A 15,469-nucleotide genomic window follows, 5' to 3' on the forward strand; every position below is an offset into this window, starting at 1 on the left:
CAAGATGGAGGAAGCAGTCGAGGTAATGCATACTGCAGGGATGATAAAAAAAAGTGATTGTAGGATTGATGTGTTTATAGTACAGACTGTGCAGTCTCACCCAGCTTTCCATTGACTTTTCCAGTCTACAACCTACAGCGCCATCTAGACGCCACAGAGAATATTACACACATGACAATTGTACAATAAAATGATTTTATTCTGGGCTTTATGCTTTCAAACCTCAACAAACATTTTCCTTCTTATTCCATCACTAATGAATGAAATTAAAGGATGACAACGTGTTCTTATAGATAATTCAACACCACATCAAAGAACATGAAAGAAGCTATAAATTAGTCACACATCAATCTTAATAAAGATACAGTTGTTCACACTGTAAATGAGCCCACAATACAAAACACATGACACACATTCAAATATTGTATTTGTACAGTCAACACTCCAAAATGTGTCATATCTTTTAAAAATATATAACTTCACTCTTCTCTTTCAACTTTTAATGGAAATATATGAGCAGGTATTGATAGAAAATAGACTATAATTATCTGTATTTACTTTTCAATCACACTGAAAAATCCACAGAAATGCTTTAAAAGTTGAACACAAAACAAATACAATAAAACCGTCTGTGTTAAATTGAGAAAAAAATACACACAACATGTCAACTTTAGTGAAAAGACCTTTCTTAAAAGAAAGTCAAAACTAGACTTTTGTTAAATAAGCCAGTAAAGCTTGTCGTACCAGTGTATTCCTCTGGGGGCGACAGTGAGTCACAGCAGAGTTGCAGGGCTAAGTGGTCCAGACCAGCCGGCATACATAAACATTTGAGGTTAAAGTGGTAAAAGTGAAGCACGAGCTTGAATTAACAGCACATTAAATCTTTTCATGTTAAAAGTGGTGCGGAGTACCTTTATTTATTTATTTATTTTATTTTTTTAAACGTACTTAACACATTGTTGTTCACAGCAGCCATCACGCTGACTTTTTATTATTAAAAAAAACATCAACGAGCCTTTCAGACTTTTTAAGTACTCCACCTTCCTGCTAAGAAGAAGAAGAAGAATCTCTGATCTGAGTAGACACTCATTACATGGTGACCTCCATGTGACCATGTAAGGATGTGGTGTTCCCCCCACAGTCCACATACTGGTACATCTCCTGGGAGACCTGCTCGGCGTGGCCAAAGAATGTAGTCGTCACGGTAACCCTAGAAACATTAACAACATGAGTCACATTTAATCAATTACAATACTATTACAATACAGTACTGAAATCTATTTAGTTCACTGTACTTTTATTACACACTAACAGAGTGCATCAAAGTTACTGAATGTGGTTCTTTGCTCGATCAAGCTGCTAAAGGGTGACCTTTTCAAGGAATTTAAAAAAAAATACATTTTCAGTTGATAAATGCTTCTGGATGTGATATATGCTGCATTCAAGACTGCTGGAAGGGTAGGAAATATCAAACATCCCTGTTAAAGGGGAACTGCACTTTTTTGGGGGAATTTTACTCATCATTCACAATCCCTATGTGAAACATGAACACATATTTCTTTCCCTTTTCTGTGCATCATAACACGAGAAAACAAGTTAACATGAGGTAGCTAACAATGCTGTCATTTAAGAGCCCTTCCCGCCACATTTGAGGAATACAATATCCATACACAGAACAGGTTGTGTTAAATGTTGACATCTTCCAGTCAGAGAACACAGATCCCTTCACCCGATGATGTGTTATGCTGAGTTAGTACTGGTTCTTACAGATTGCTGCTGTTTCACAACAAGCAGAAAGGAGGCTTTTTTGATAAATTGTGATAAATATGATGAGGGATTGAAGCAAGCCGATGAGGTTGATTACACTCATGCACTTTGGCACCAAAGTGGAAGACAACATTTGGGACGTGACTTACTGCACACTAGTGTACCTTGAGAAATTGTCAGGTGTGCCGTGAGGAATTATCCAATATCACTTTTTATAATTAACATTTATTAATCATCATTTGCAAATATTATGTCAATATTCACATATACGTGGACCCAAATACTCCAATTGCATTTGGTTTATTTGCTCAAACGGAAAGAATCTAACCTTTGTATACGCCTCATTCCGAAAGAATAGTGCCAATTCAAATGAATATATAATGGGATTAACAGGGGTGGAATATTCCCAATCAGATTTAGGTATCTTGTAGCCGCTCAAACGGAAAGTTGTCAGGGTGTGTTTTTCTTCTTCTGTACTTTATTGGCGGTTGGCAAGCAGCTTTCGTGTGCATTAGCGCCATCTGTGGAACAGAATCTAAACCCTTCTATACACCATTCATAAGTCCATAAGTCAAAATAAAATATATATCTATATAAAACATGTACCGAGTTGAATTATAAAATAATAGCAAGCTTAAATTTGATCCTTTCCTGGTTAAATTTATCATATCGCATGCTCAGATATGACGTAACACGTAGCTCCAGACGTTCTTCAGTTTTAAAAATGGAGGCCAGCAATCGTCACTGGACTAAGCAAAGTTTGTTTTTGATTCAAACAAAATTTCAAGACTGGACAAATGAAAAACTGGCAATACGGAATTATTCCAACAAGTGAAAGAACAACTCGGGGAAGTCGGTATCACGTGATGTTGGTGTTTACGCTTTACTAGGCATGCCCCATTGACTAGTCTGGTTGATTATAGCGACGCATGTAGACAAGAGATTGGAATATTCCTTTCCATGGATACCATTGTTTCTGGAAAAGTCATTTGGAAAGAGAAAAAGTGGTCATGTAAAAACGTGGCTACTGTGTCGAGTGTCTGTGGTGTAAAGACTGGCAGAGCAATGTAATATCGGTCCGTGTGGCAACACCTAGCTCGTTCCTCCGATAGACTTAGTGATGTCTTCCAATGTAAAAAAAACGTGCCATGGCTCAAAAAACGTTGAAAAACACTGACTTACTGTATCATGACCACCATATTGTGCACTCTGATGGACTGCAGTGTGCAGTAGTCGCTGTGAAAGACAGAAGAACACGTCAGGATGAAAATCTGATCCAAAAAAGACCAAGGAATAAGCTTTTTAGGATACTTACAACATATAATTTAATTCATCCGCAATGATGGTGGGAACTGTGTAGTCGAGCTGCAAGAAATAACAACTTCAATATTGTGCTGGACATGATGTGCTTGAATAGCTAGGTTTAAAGTGCAGTTTTTGTAGAAGCCAAACAACTCTGCATGTTCAGCAGTCACAAGACATAGCCTATTCTAAGTGTGTCGTATATGTCAGAGACCAGCCGCAAATAGCAAATGAAAGCCAGTAATTGAGACACCCATGTCACAGCCATTTGTTCACCTGCAATGAAGGATGCTAACAAGCTCTATAATCCAGGTTTAAAGGAAAACTGCACTTTTAGGGAATTTTGCCCATCCACAGTCCTTATGCGAGACTTGAGCAGATGTCTTTCCCTCTTCTGTGCGTTCTAAAAATATGAAAACAGCTAAAAAAAAAAAAAGAGGCAGTAAGAATTCATGTAATTGGATGGACCTATTCGGCCTAGAAAGCCTTCCGAAAAACCCTCCAAAACCCACAAACAAAGCTCTGTTACCTGCATTTTAACCAACTTACGGCAACATTGTTATTAACATTGTTACGCCAAAGAACTACTCTACGGCATAGTGACACCTTGCCACACCACACTGGCTAGCTACTAGCCAGCTAGGAGACCCGAGTTCGATTCCACCCTCTGGCATCTCAGTGTGAAGTTTGCATGTTCTCCCCGTGCATGTGTGGGTTTTCTCCAGGTACTTCGGTTTTCCAAAACATTCCAAAAACATGCTAGGTTAATTGGAGACTCCAAATTGTCCATAGGTATGAATGTGAGTGTGAATGGTTGTTTGTCTGTGTGTGCCCTGTGATTGGCTGGCGACCAGTCCAGGGTGCGTCGCGCCTCTCGTCTAAAAACAGCTGGCTCCATAGGCTCCAGTACGCCCGCGACCCTCGTGAGGATAAGTGGTTGAAAATTATTGAAAGAAAAATTAATGAATTTATAGTTTTGACCACTAGAGGGCAGCAAGAGAGAGCATATTAAATAATTAATGGGCCTACCTGTCGCAGGCCCAGCGGCACAATCACGGTGCTGTTGTTGAACTTGGCCTTGCCGATCACAGTCTTGGAGAACTCCACTTGGGTGGTGATGTTGGTCACGGATACAGCATAGTAGTTATTATTGGTGATGTTTAGAGTGTTCTGGATGGAGGAGAGCAAGATAAATATGAACATAAACATAAACATTGATTATCGTTTGGCTGGCTTGTAGACAAAGTTGCAAGGAAACAATACCAAACTAAATCACTGAAGTAGCTTTTGAAACAAACATCAATACAGACTAACCTCTGTGTGGTAAGGCAGATTGATCTGTCCCGTATTGAGCTATCGGCTCAGCAATTACCGTTATGTTGAGATAGATGATTTGTTTCTGGTGGTCGTAGGCCACGTAGGCCGACTTCACGCCCACGTAGGAGACGTCGATGGAGCGAGGGAAGAGGAAGAAGACGGCCAGGCCAGACAGCAGCAGGCAAACACTCACCGAAATCATCACATAAAGCTTTCTGTGTCACAGAGGAAACAGAAGTGAGACCTTGAAATGACCCTTAGACCACTTAGCGGTTCTTGTGTAGATGGAAAACTTACGTCCTGCTGGGCCTCAGTCTTTGGTCGCTGTATGGAATGAGAGCTACCAGCTGATTCTCCTGACCTGTTGGTTGATTCCATTAATATTAGCAGCGTCAGTGGTATTTGCAGAGTTGGATGCATTGTGTTACATGACACGGTTGGATTGACACAACATGCAGGGCTCTACATTAAAAACAAAAATGACTTGCCCATGGGGAATCCTTAAGGTGAGAACTACTTGCCCGAACTTGCCCCATGTAAAATGAAAAGACTGCCATAATGATGTCATCTCATGTTTGTGGCGTCACATGAGAATCTCAAATAAAGATGAAATGATTATCATTTCTTGTGGTTGTTTTCCTACATAGATCATGACGTTGCATGGAAATCTGGATTGTCAAGAGACTTCTAGGCACTTTGCCTTTTATAAGTTGTGCACCACAATGAAACATTATTGAATAGACACATTTGTGTACTAGTAAAATGTTTTTAATCCAGAAAAAAATGCTCAATGGTCAAACAATAATTTGTGAAGCAAAGTTGAGAAAAATACACAGAGAAATGGAAGCGCTAGATTTTGTAGCTTGTGGAAAATCAGCACTTGGTATTGGATCTAATGGGTGGTGTTTCATTGTGACCACTTCAAATTGTCACAGCAATGTGATTCACTCACCTGTGCCATCATTTGATTTGCTGCCGCTAATAAAATACTTGTTTAGGAGGCACTGGTTCATCACTTTTAGGTGTTTTCCTTCAGAAGTTGTTGAAGAATTAGACCATGTTGGCAGGGACGCCATGATAGATGTTTTCGTAGTCAAACCATCGCTGATTGGTTGATTGCAAACAAGGTGTGGGTAAAACGCGGACTGTGGACTACGGACCGCGGTCTAATTAAACGATTCTGATGGGTCCATTTCAAGATTCGCAAGGATTTGTTTGCAAATTACCACCGGAATTACGCAGTCCGTGTTTTACCAACACCCAACAATAACCGCTTTTAAAAAAACTCTTGGCAGTATGGCATGCCAAAATGCACTTGCCCGACGGGAATATCACTGATTGGATTTACTTGCCCCAATTTTGTTTTAACTTGCCCCGGGCCATTGATACATCGTTATTGTCGAGCCCTGACATGGTTCAGGGGACCAGGGACATCTTTTCACTGACCAGTGTGTAGTTGTTTATTAGTGTATTTTGGTCTTGAGTAAATGGAAACATGGTACTAAATCGGACCTGGAGTCCACATTTCATGATCTGAGCATTTATGTGTGTTTGTGTGCAGCGTGACAAAGGAAGGGTGTTGATTGAGCAGAAGAATTCTTGCTTGCTACATATGATTCATTCACGATGCAGAAGCTGATGCTGTCACTGGGACTCATGAGCTAAATGTGTTTACTGTGAGCGTTATCTTGGTAAAAGCTTTTTTGATCCATGTCTTTTAGTGGAATATGAGATTGTATTATTATTAGATGTGTTGTAGCTAATGTGTGAGAAACATAAAACATGGCCAATGTGTTGTTTATTACCTCGTGGGATTCGCCCGGTGCCCTGGCAAGTGGGACAAGTCACGCTGTCCCGTCCAGTGAACTCCACATAGGGGAACTGTGACACCTCTCCATTCTTTCCATCCTCCTGCGTGTGGTTCTCACCATACTCTGTGTTTGTCGTCAACGCATCCTGACAGTCGTCTCTGTGCTTGGGCAAGTGTGACTGGGACTTCCCCATAGCTGACTACTTCCAGACACACAAAAAACACATTGGTAGAATTTAGTTGATGCAAAGTTAGAAAAGACCGTTACTCATTCATTCATTTTCTACCGCTTTTTCCTCACGAGGGTCGCGGGGGGTGCTGGAGCCTATCCCAGCTGTCTTTGGGCGAGAGGCGGGCTACACCCTGGACTGGTCGCCAGCCAATCACAGGGCACATATAGACAAACAACCATTCACACTCACATTCATACCTATGGACAATTTGGAGTCGTCAATTAACCTAGCATGTTTTTGGAATGTGGGAGGAAACCGGAGTACCCGGAGAAAACCCACGCATGCACGGGGAGAACATGCAAACTCCACACAGAGATAAGACCGTTACTAATTCACCAATTTAAAATGTGTGTCAGCGGTCCCACAATTGTTTAACCTTGATGCTGGAATTTAAAAGTGCTTTTAGTAAACACCGTTTTGTGTGTCTGTAACTTTAATGCTAATGAGCTTTGTTTATGACCAGTAGAATGTGTGAGTCCTAGAAGAAGTGCTATTGTATGGTTTATCTACTTTTTACATACACTGCAATTCCGCACTTGTCCAATGTCATTGATGCTCTCCAGCAGGGGTCTCAAACATGCGGCCCGCGGCTAGTTTGAGGCCTCCGCCTTGATATGAAAGTTTGATGTTAGTGCGGCCCGCGCAAGTTTGATATGGATGCTGTATGGTATCATGTACCCAGAAAAAATTACTACGTTTGACTAATGTTCATGTTAAAGGTTAAATAACTGTTAATAGTTATCCTCCCTATCCGTGTGGAAGTGGTATGTTTTTTGGCTATTTAAGTTTAAAGGAAATAACTTGAAGGCTACCGTTTAGGTCGCTAGCTCTCTAGTTTGCGAGTTAGCATGTGTCTCAAGACCCTGCAGTTGCGCAATACGTTGTAAATAAAAAGAGTATAAATGTGACTATAGTCGTCTTTTGTCATGTCTACAGGGCTCTAATAATGCTTTGTTCATTTTAATCTGAAAAAAATAATTTGTCTACCCTATACCACTATATGTGGTTTCTTAAGTTTTTATTATTTGCCGTTTTATTGTTATTATTATATGTATTTGTTCATTACTGACTGATTGATTTTCTTTATTCTTGATTTGTTTATTTATTTTTCATCTTATTTTGTGTAGGAAAATAAAAAGTAAGATATTTGAGAACTGTGGAATGTTTTATCAGAGCTTTTATTGTAGAAAATCAAAACCAAAGCAAAGTTTATTCATTTTTCTGTTTTTATTTGGAAAACCTGATGCGGCCCAGTCTCACCCAGACCCTAGCTCCAGTGGCCCCCAAGTAAATTGAGTTTGATAACCCTGCTCTACAGTATATAATTATAATCATCATGATGCCTGTACATATATTAATTTTCATGGACGCTGTGGGAGACAAAACGTTGGAATGGAATGGAATGGAATCAGGCTAATGTTGGATGCTGTCCCGTTATGGCCATTTCTGAGCCGGTTACCTAATATTGTGGCGAGTATTACTATTCGTACACTAACATTTCACTGGAAATATGTGGAATATGTCATTGTATGCAACGTGTTATTGTTTCTTGAAGACACTCATTTTTGTAATAATGGTCATCATTGTCAGATACGATACGCCTGTGCAAGCAGGTGACATGTTGTGGTTAAACATGCCATGGTAACACTGGGACCTGCATGACTGGGCCGAGGCCGCCATTCTGTTCGCCGTGCTACAACTCGCCTGGAACACAAAGTACCCAGTGGGAAAATAAGGCTTACACCGATTTGTCCTTTTCTAGATTATCATGTTTAATAACATGTATGTTTTTTTTAAAAGTCATCATGTCGTAGCTTTCGCTACTCATGACAAAACCACCGATCCAACGATACAAACACGACACACTCAACGGGTGTTAATACGGACCGTCAACCGTACTCCTGTTATTATTATTATTATTAGAATGCTTATTCACTTAAAAACATATGTTTTTAAGGATTGCCAGACCTACCTGTGTAGTCGTTCTTTATTTTATACGTTGTGTTTGTGCTTCCAGAGTCAGGGGGAAAATGACGACACTTTGGGAACGCCCCACTCATCGCCTGATTGGTCAGAATCTCCCAACGCGGATGACGTCAGGTGAAACTGTCCAAAATGCCTTGCTCCACATTACCTTTGGTAAAGGTAGTAGAACGAACGTGTTTTCCAAAAATCTAAGTTTAAAAACTCACTTCCAAAAGGGCATAAATATTTAAATATGTTGCACATTTTGTTCGGTACGTTTCCAAGAAGCTGATACTTTTTTCTTATAGTAATAATCATTTATATAGTTATTTATACTGCCTTTGGTCAGTCACATTATATATTTGTAGTGTAATTAGGCATTACTCGTTTATAATACATAGAAATAAAGCCAATTTATACGATCCCAATTTGGACGATATACTTCCTGAATAGTGTGTGTGTGTGTGTTTTAGTGCAACTATGTTATTGTTGACGCTAAATGTAGTGACATAATTTGCAGCTGGTTACTAAACCTGATCAAAATGTTAAGACCGGATGAACAATTAAAAACATTTACATTTTGCGCTGTTGGATCTTAAGGAGGTTATAAGTAGAGCTTCAAAATGCAATAACAAGACAACTAGAAGTCTGACTTATTGCAAGCATTTAAGAGCACGACCTTTTAAAAGCCAAAATCTTGGAAAAAATGTGTATTGAATATGATTTTGTGTCAGGTATCCACACTGTCATAATCTCTTGATGCAAAAGGCAAATAAGCTTTACCAGTTTGACTGCGATGGGATTGTTGAGCTGCATAAGCAAGGCTTCAAAAATGTAAATATTTGCAATATTTCTTTTTTTTTGTGTGTCCCGTCCAGCCATTGGGGCAGAGAGTATTGTTGATCTAAATGCCCTTACATGCTAAACAGATTTGCTCTGTATCAGGAAAGGTGTAAGCTACAACTTCCCTGTACTGTGACATTTTATTTGCCGTTATTTTGATGTGTTGTATTGAATTTGGAGCGTTCGGCCCGGAGCAAGAAGAAACACAGAAAAGAAGAAGAGGGGAGCCCGGGGGTCTTGGAGACAGTAGAGAGAGAGAGAGACAAAAACAGCAGCAACAACAATTCCCATGACAACAACAGTGACAAACAGGACTGCATCAGTTAAATGTCAATGATGGGTCACAATGAAGGGTCACAATGGAGATGATATCAGTGAAATGAAACCGTCAAACTTACCAGTGGCAATAGTAACAATAAAGACATGAACCATGATAGTAAACAGAATTACAGCAATACAGTTGCAGTAATTAAAATCTCACTGCTTGACATCATTATTACTGTAATAATAGCATACCAATAGCATAAAGACATCAAGGATAAGATGGTAGATTGTGTAGAGAAGCAGCCATGTGCTGTGAGTGCGCATATGGAGGTGTGTACTTCTGTTGGTGTGCATATTCATATATGTGTGCGTAAGTGTGCTCATATGCGTGAATGCGTGTGTGTGAATGTGTAATTGTAACTGAGAATGACAAATGGAGAGGGACGGCCTTCTACCACCCAGTAAATCCCACCCCGCGCAACCAGGTCAAGCTCTCACAGCCAGAGATCTATTGGCCCCGTGGGTGCGGGCAAAGCCAGGGCCGACTCCCCAAGGCCCGTCCCCGAAGCATACCCCCGAAGAGACCAGTAAGGGGCCATGGAGGAGCACTCCCGACTAGCAAAAGGGCACCATCAGGCTGGAGGAGAGCCACACCCTCGAGACCGGTGGTAGACCATACCCCACTTGGACAGAAGGACATCGAGGGCCACAAACCAGCAGGCACAAGGGCGCTCCCGCCAACCGGAAGGAAGCCCACCCACGGCCGGAGACGCCGCCCTCCCACCCCCCCACACACCCCCAAGAAGCGGAACCCGGCCCGCCCCAGGCAACCCCAGGCTCGACCACAGACACAGGACCGCCCCGGCCGGCACGGACCCACTAACCCATGGAGAACCAGGCGGCAGAGATGGGACACCAAGCGGCAGACCCCCGCAGAGCCCACCCACTGTATACTATATATTTATCTATACATATACACACACACACACACACATACACATGAGCAAGCGGAAAGGGCGTGCAGGCGAGCAGCAAGACACCCCACCGTGCCGGCCGACACCCGCCGGGCAGCTCACCCCCGGAGAGGAAGTGCCACAGCTCCAAGCCATGGGGAGGCCAAGCACCAGAGCCGAGGAGTCAAGACCAGCGCTAGGCCACCAACGGACCACACCATCCATCGGGAGGCCTGACTTTCCCCCCCTGCTCCCAGAACTAGCAGCGCACCACCCACATACCGGAGAACCATCCTTGACGAGCCCTAGGACAGACCGGGGACGGGCAAAGACAAGGATAGCAATGCAGCAGAGCATAGAGACCAGTGGTAGCAGACACCCAAATGCCCGGGAGAGCATCGCCCCCCCCCAGCAGGCCCGACACCGAGGCGCATGCACCCCACCCCCCACACGCCAGCCCGCGTCCTCACGAGCGAGATCAGGCCCACGAGCGAGATCAGGCCCCATCCCAACACACAGGCCGGTCCCCGCAGCAGCCTCCACCACAGACTTCAGGCCACCATCAGCATGGATTCCACTGCCGTAGACCGCTGAACGCCTCCCCAAGGGCACCAAGGTTCCCGCGACCCAGGACTGACCAAGGGAGGTACAGCCAACCACAGGGTGTAGAAGCAGGAAGGCTAGGCAGACCAGTCCAAATCATCCCGCATCCCAGGGCGAGCCGCCGTGCCCCAGCAGCCAGCGGGCCAATCACCGGGGTAGGCAGAAGGCTGTCCGGTCCAGCCCATCGCGCCTGTGTGTGTAATGGAATGGTATTGTATAGACTGTGCAATTAAAAATAGGCCTGCACCAAAGGGCTGACCTATGTGTGGTGTATGTGTGTGTATGTATCATATGGAGTAATTAAAAATGGAGGACAGCTGAGCAATGGTGGGTCCCATGCCTGCCCAGATCCCCCCAGCCAGATTATACTTAATATACGTATAATAATAATTTATATACAATAATAATTTTTTATAACTTAGATATTTTAGATATGATGATAATAAATATATACATACGTACACACACACATATGCAAATATACATACCTAAGGGAGAAGGCTGCACAAAGGCAGCGGGGTACAACCACCCATACCCCCACCAAGGGCAGGGCCAAAGCCCCCCATGCCCACACCCCACGGTCCCACACAGAAGCCAAGCCAGAGCACCCAGGGCAAACCCCGGCCGCGGAGGAACCAGCGCTACCGGGCGCACACAGGGCCCCCCGGCAGCAGCAGGCGCCCACCACCCACTGGATGCGGATGCGCCGGACGGCCTGCACCGCCCAGGGACAACCACCACTATCCAACCCACGCCCCAGATCCGGACAGCCCCCCACTAACCACCACCAGAAACCCCTGGGGGTCAGCCCAACAAGAAGGGACAGAGATACCCGGCACCCACACCCCAGACGCCAGGGCAACCCGGCGACCAAGACCATGCCCCAAGCCAGAGGAACGAGACCGCCAGGGGCAGAGACAGACACACTCAGCGCTTCGAGAGTTAGATCAATAAATGAATTATTGGAGCCCATATAGATTGAAATTCTGACAGCTGTTCTTTGGATTCAGCAGACATTCTCTCAATTTCTATATGATCTAACAGAAAATTTTTGGAAAGGGCCATGTTCAGTTTTTTGGGGAATTTCCAATTGATGAGAATGGTTGTTGAACGGAGTTGTGTGTGATTTGTTTCTATGAAGATTGTAGAAAGATCGCCCAACAAGCATAATACAGGTGAATGACACAATTTTTTTCCCTTTTATGATATTTTCCATGTAATTTATTTCTTTTTATTTGCAATATTTCAACTGGTCTTAAAATGTTGATAAGGAGTGTATACCAGTCTGTTTGAAAGGTTGCTCGTCGGTGTTGTTTGCATTATCGGCCAGATGGTGGCAGTGTTTAGCCATATGTGACTGGCTGAGTCAGCAGCATCACACTCTTTATTAATGTTGGTGTACAAATATTTCAGTCAGTGTGTATATTACTCAGCAAAAACAACATATTTTTAATGTCAAATTAGATTGATTAGCTGTGATGCTTGAACAACATACTATACATTCATTGCATGTATATATTGCTGCAGGTTAGATTATACTTGATGTATTTTTTTTATACATTTGTGTGTGCAGGCTGTTGGGCATTGACATGAAATGATGTGCTAAAAATATAAATGGCAAACAGGGCTTGGCGCAGGTCAGCCTTCACACTGACCCACTTGGCGTCATTAAGAAGTTTGTCATAATGCTCAGGCTAAATGACACGAATCAACATCATAAATACCCCCCACTTCCTCCCACTGGGCCAGATTTACTCCTTTGCGGCAGAATATGCTTTTAATGATGCACCGCTACAATATTTTCTCCTGTTTTAACTGTGAATTCTCCCGGGGCTGACAATGATAGTGTATCATTAAACAGTGAATATGAAGGGGAAAAGCACAGTGAGGTTCACGCTGGTGGAGTGAAATATGCATCTTTTGGAGAAGCTTGCAGCCAATCTGCTGTTGCTGATATGAGCGTCATGGAAGAGAAGATGCCTTTTGCTAAATGTCTCTAAAATCACCAGTGGCTGTGTTACAACTGATCATCATCACCTAATCTAATGGGTGTTGAAATTAAAACAACATTCTCCAAAACCCCCTAACCATGGTGTTTTAAAAAGAATACAACCTTTTAGTAGCAGAAAATAGTAGAAAAAATAGTTTTTTGACAAAGTTTTATAGGAGGACTTTATATTGGAAAATAGTCAAGCTATACAATGCTAGCATTGAAACTTTCAGGCTGTTTCTTTATTTTATTTTATTTTTTTTGTATTTTCTTCCCTTAGGAAATCGTAGGAAAATAAATAATTTGTTCCAACTGGAGCCATCATGATTTTATTAACATTATCATTTTATTAACTGTACAGGTATTTTTTAAAGTCAAACGAGTGCAAAAAAATAGTAGTAAGTCAATTGCATGTTTGATTTGGCTTGGTTTTTACACCAGTTGTCCTTCCTGACGCAACCTTCCTATTTGTCCAGACTCAGGGCCAGCACTGGCCATAACCAATGGTGTTAAATGAATGACATTAGCCAATAAATTGGCAACTACTGGAGTAGAAGTGTGAAATATTAACAAAGGACATAATATTATCAAGATCTAAAATGGACAAAAGGTACTATCATTAGAAAACAAAAGGAATGAGACCTGGAACAGTGCAAGAACTGGCGTGGCACGAGGCTCTTCTCAGTTACCAGCAAGATACTCTGCAGAATAATCCTATACCGGAAGGCAAGGACCATGGAATCTAAACATAGAGACAGCAAGGCAGGCTTCCCCTCAAACAGGTCGTGCAGTGACCAGATTGCAACCCTGATTTATAGTTGAACAATCCACAGAATTCAGCCCACAACTGTATGCCGTCATTGATTATGGAATCCCCACAGGGATCATCAGTATGATTAGTCTTCTACACTAACTTCCAAGCCCAAGTATCCCATAGAGGACATTTGACAGAGCCTTTCAACACGACAAGGGTGCTTTTTAAGCTTGCGGCTTTTTGTAACCGCAGTTGACTGAATAATGACGGAAACCACAAAAGAAGGAAAGACTGGGATACAGTGGGTTCTGGGGGACATGCTAGTTGACCTAGACCTTGCGGATGATGTCTTCATCCAGACCCACCTAACATCAACAAGATGACAGCGAAAATACCGAAACTGGAACTTTCTGAGCGGGACTGGAAATAACAAAAAACAAAAGAAATGCGGATCAAAAGAACTTTAAAGGCCAAACCTATGTGCTGCAGGGAAACAGAGCTGGAGACAGCGAATGAGTTCACTTACCTTGGGAGTGTCATCATCAATGATGGAGGGGCAACCGAGGATGCGCAGGCTTGCTTAGGACAGGCCATAGCCGCATTTGCCCAGCTCAAACCAATCTGCAGTTCCAGGAACATCCCCCTTAAAATCAAACTTTTCTCAAATCCAATGTGGACTCCTTTCAGTTATACAGGTGAAAACTGCAAACCTGCATCCACTCAAGACTACGCTATATCCATGGAACAGGCCAAGAACTAGTGGAAGTCATCATAGGAAGAAAAAACTGGAGATGGATGGGCAATACCTTTACGAAAGCCTGCATTCATTAATAATAATAATAATGCTAGCCGAGTGGGTAGCACGCAGGCCACACAGCTAGAAAACCTGGGTTCTATTCTGTGTGTGGGTTTTCTTCGGGTACTCCAGTTTCCTCCCACATTCCAAAAACATGCTAGGTTAATTAGTGACTCCAAATTGTCCATAGGTATGAATGTGAGTGTGAATGGTTGTTTGTCTATACGTGCCCTGTGATTGGCTGGCCACCAGTCCAAGGTTGTACCCCGCCTCTCACCCAAAGACAGCTGGGATAGGCTCCAGCATATACCTGTGACCCTCGTGAGGATAAGCGGTAGAAAATGGATGGATAATAATAATAATAATTCAAGATACTTAAAATTTACAGTGAGATAAAAACAAAATAAAGCTGAATAACAACATTCAGAGCTAAAAGCAAAGCACAGCAATCAAGTAATAAAAAGTTAGACATTAAAAAAAGGATTTGAAGGTCAGAGCAAACACAGAGTGAATAGGCCAAAGAATTCCAGAGGGTGGGGGCAGCGATGGAGAAGGCTCTGTCTGTCCAGGTTCGGAGCTTGGTCCTACAGGGAGGTGCCAGGAGGTTGGAGTCTGAGGAGCGAAGGGGATGTAAGGGATTGTGTGGATGTAGCAGGTCTATGAGGTATGGAGGTGTCATCACTTTTAAGGTAAGGAGAAGGACTTTGAAAAGAATAACGTTGGTGGACAGTGAAGGTTTTTAAGAGCAGGGGTGATGTGTTCAGGGGAGTGGGTGAAGGTGGGCAGCGGAGTTCTGAATATGTTGTTGTCAATTGCAGATTTTGGATAGTGTATCATAGAGAATGCTATTGCAGTAGACAAATGCATGGATG

General features: G+C 42.7%; 1 protein-coding gene across 2 annotated transcripts; it reads right to left on the minus strand.

The window, feature by feature from the left end:
* Positions 1 to 182: 182 nt before the first annotated feature.
* Positions 183 to 8,558, minus strand: LOC131105323 (transmembrane protein 106B-like). Of its 2 annotated transcripts, none has more exons than XM_058053322.2 (8): positions 8,402 to 8,487; positions 6,192 to 6,399; positions 4,684 to 4,747; positions 4,442 to 4,601; positions 4,099 to 4,239; positions 3,083 to 3,132; positions 2,950 to 3,003; positions 183 to 1,210 (listed from the first exon to the last, which is right to left on the minus strand). In XM_058053322.2, the coding sequence occupies exons 2-8, from the start codon at positions 6,388 to 6,390 to the stop codon at positions 1,090 to 1,092; spliced, it is 789 nt and encodes a 262-aa protein (XP_057909305.1). In that variant the 5' UTR covers positions 6,391 to 6,399; positions 8,402 to 8,487; the 3' UTR covers positions 183 to 1,089. The 2 variants fall into 2 exon arrangements, with proteins under 2 accessions (XP_057909305.1, XP_057909304.1); XM_058053321.2 differs by having other exon boundaries at positions 184 to 1,210; positions 6,192 to 6,396; positions 8,402 to 8,558.
* Between the last annotated feature and the right edge of the window lie 6,911 nt (positions 8,559 to 15,469).

Source organism: Doryrhamphus excisus, linkage group LG5 (genome assembly GCF_037039965.1).
Source record: "Doryrhamphus excisus strain RoL-2023G ecotype Guam linkage group LG5, RoL_Dexc_Guam_v1.1, whole genome shotgun sequence".
Classification (NCBI taxonomy): domain Eukaryota; kingdom Metazoa; phylum Chordata; class Actinopteri; order Syngnathiformes; family Syngnathidae; genus Doryrhamphus; species Doryrhamphus excisus.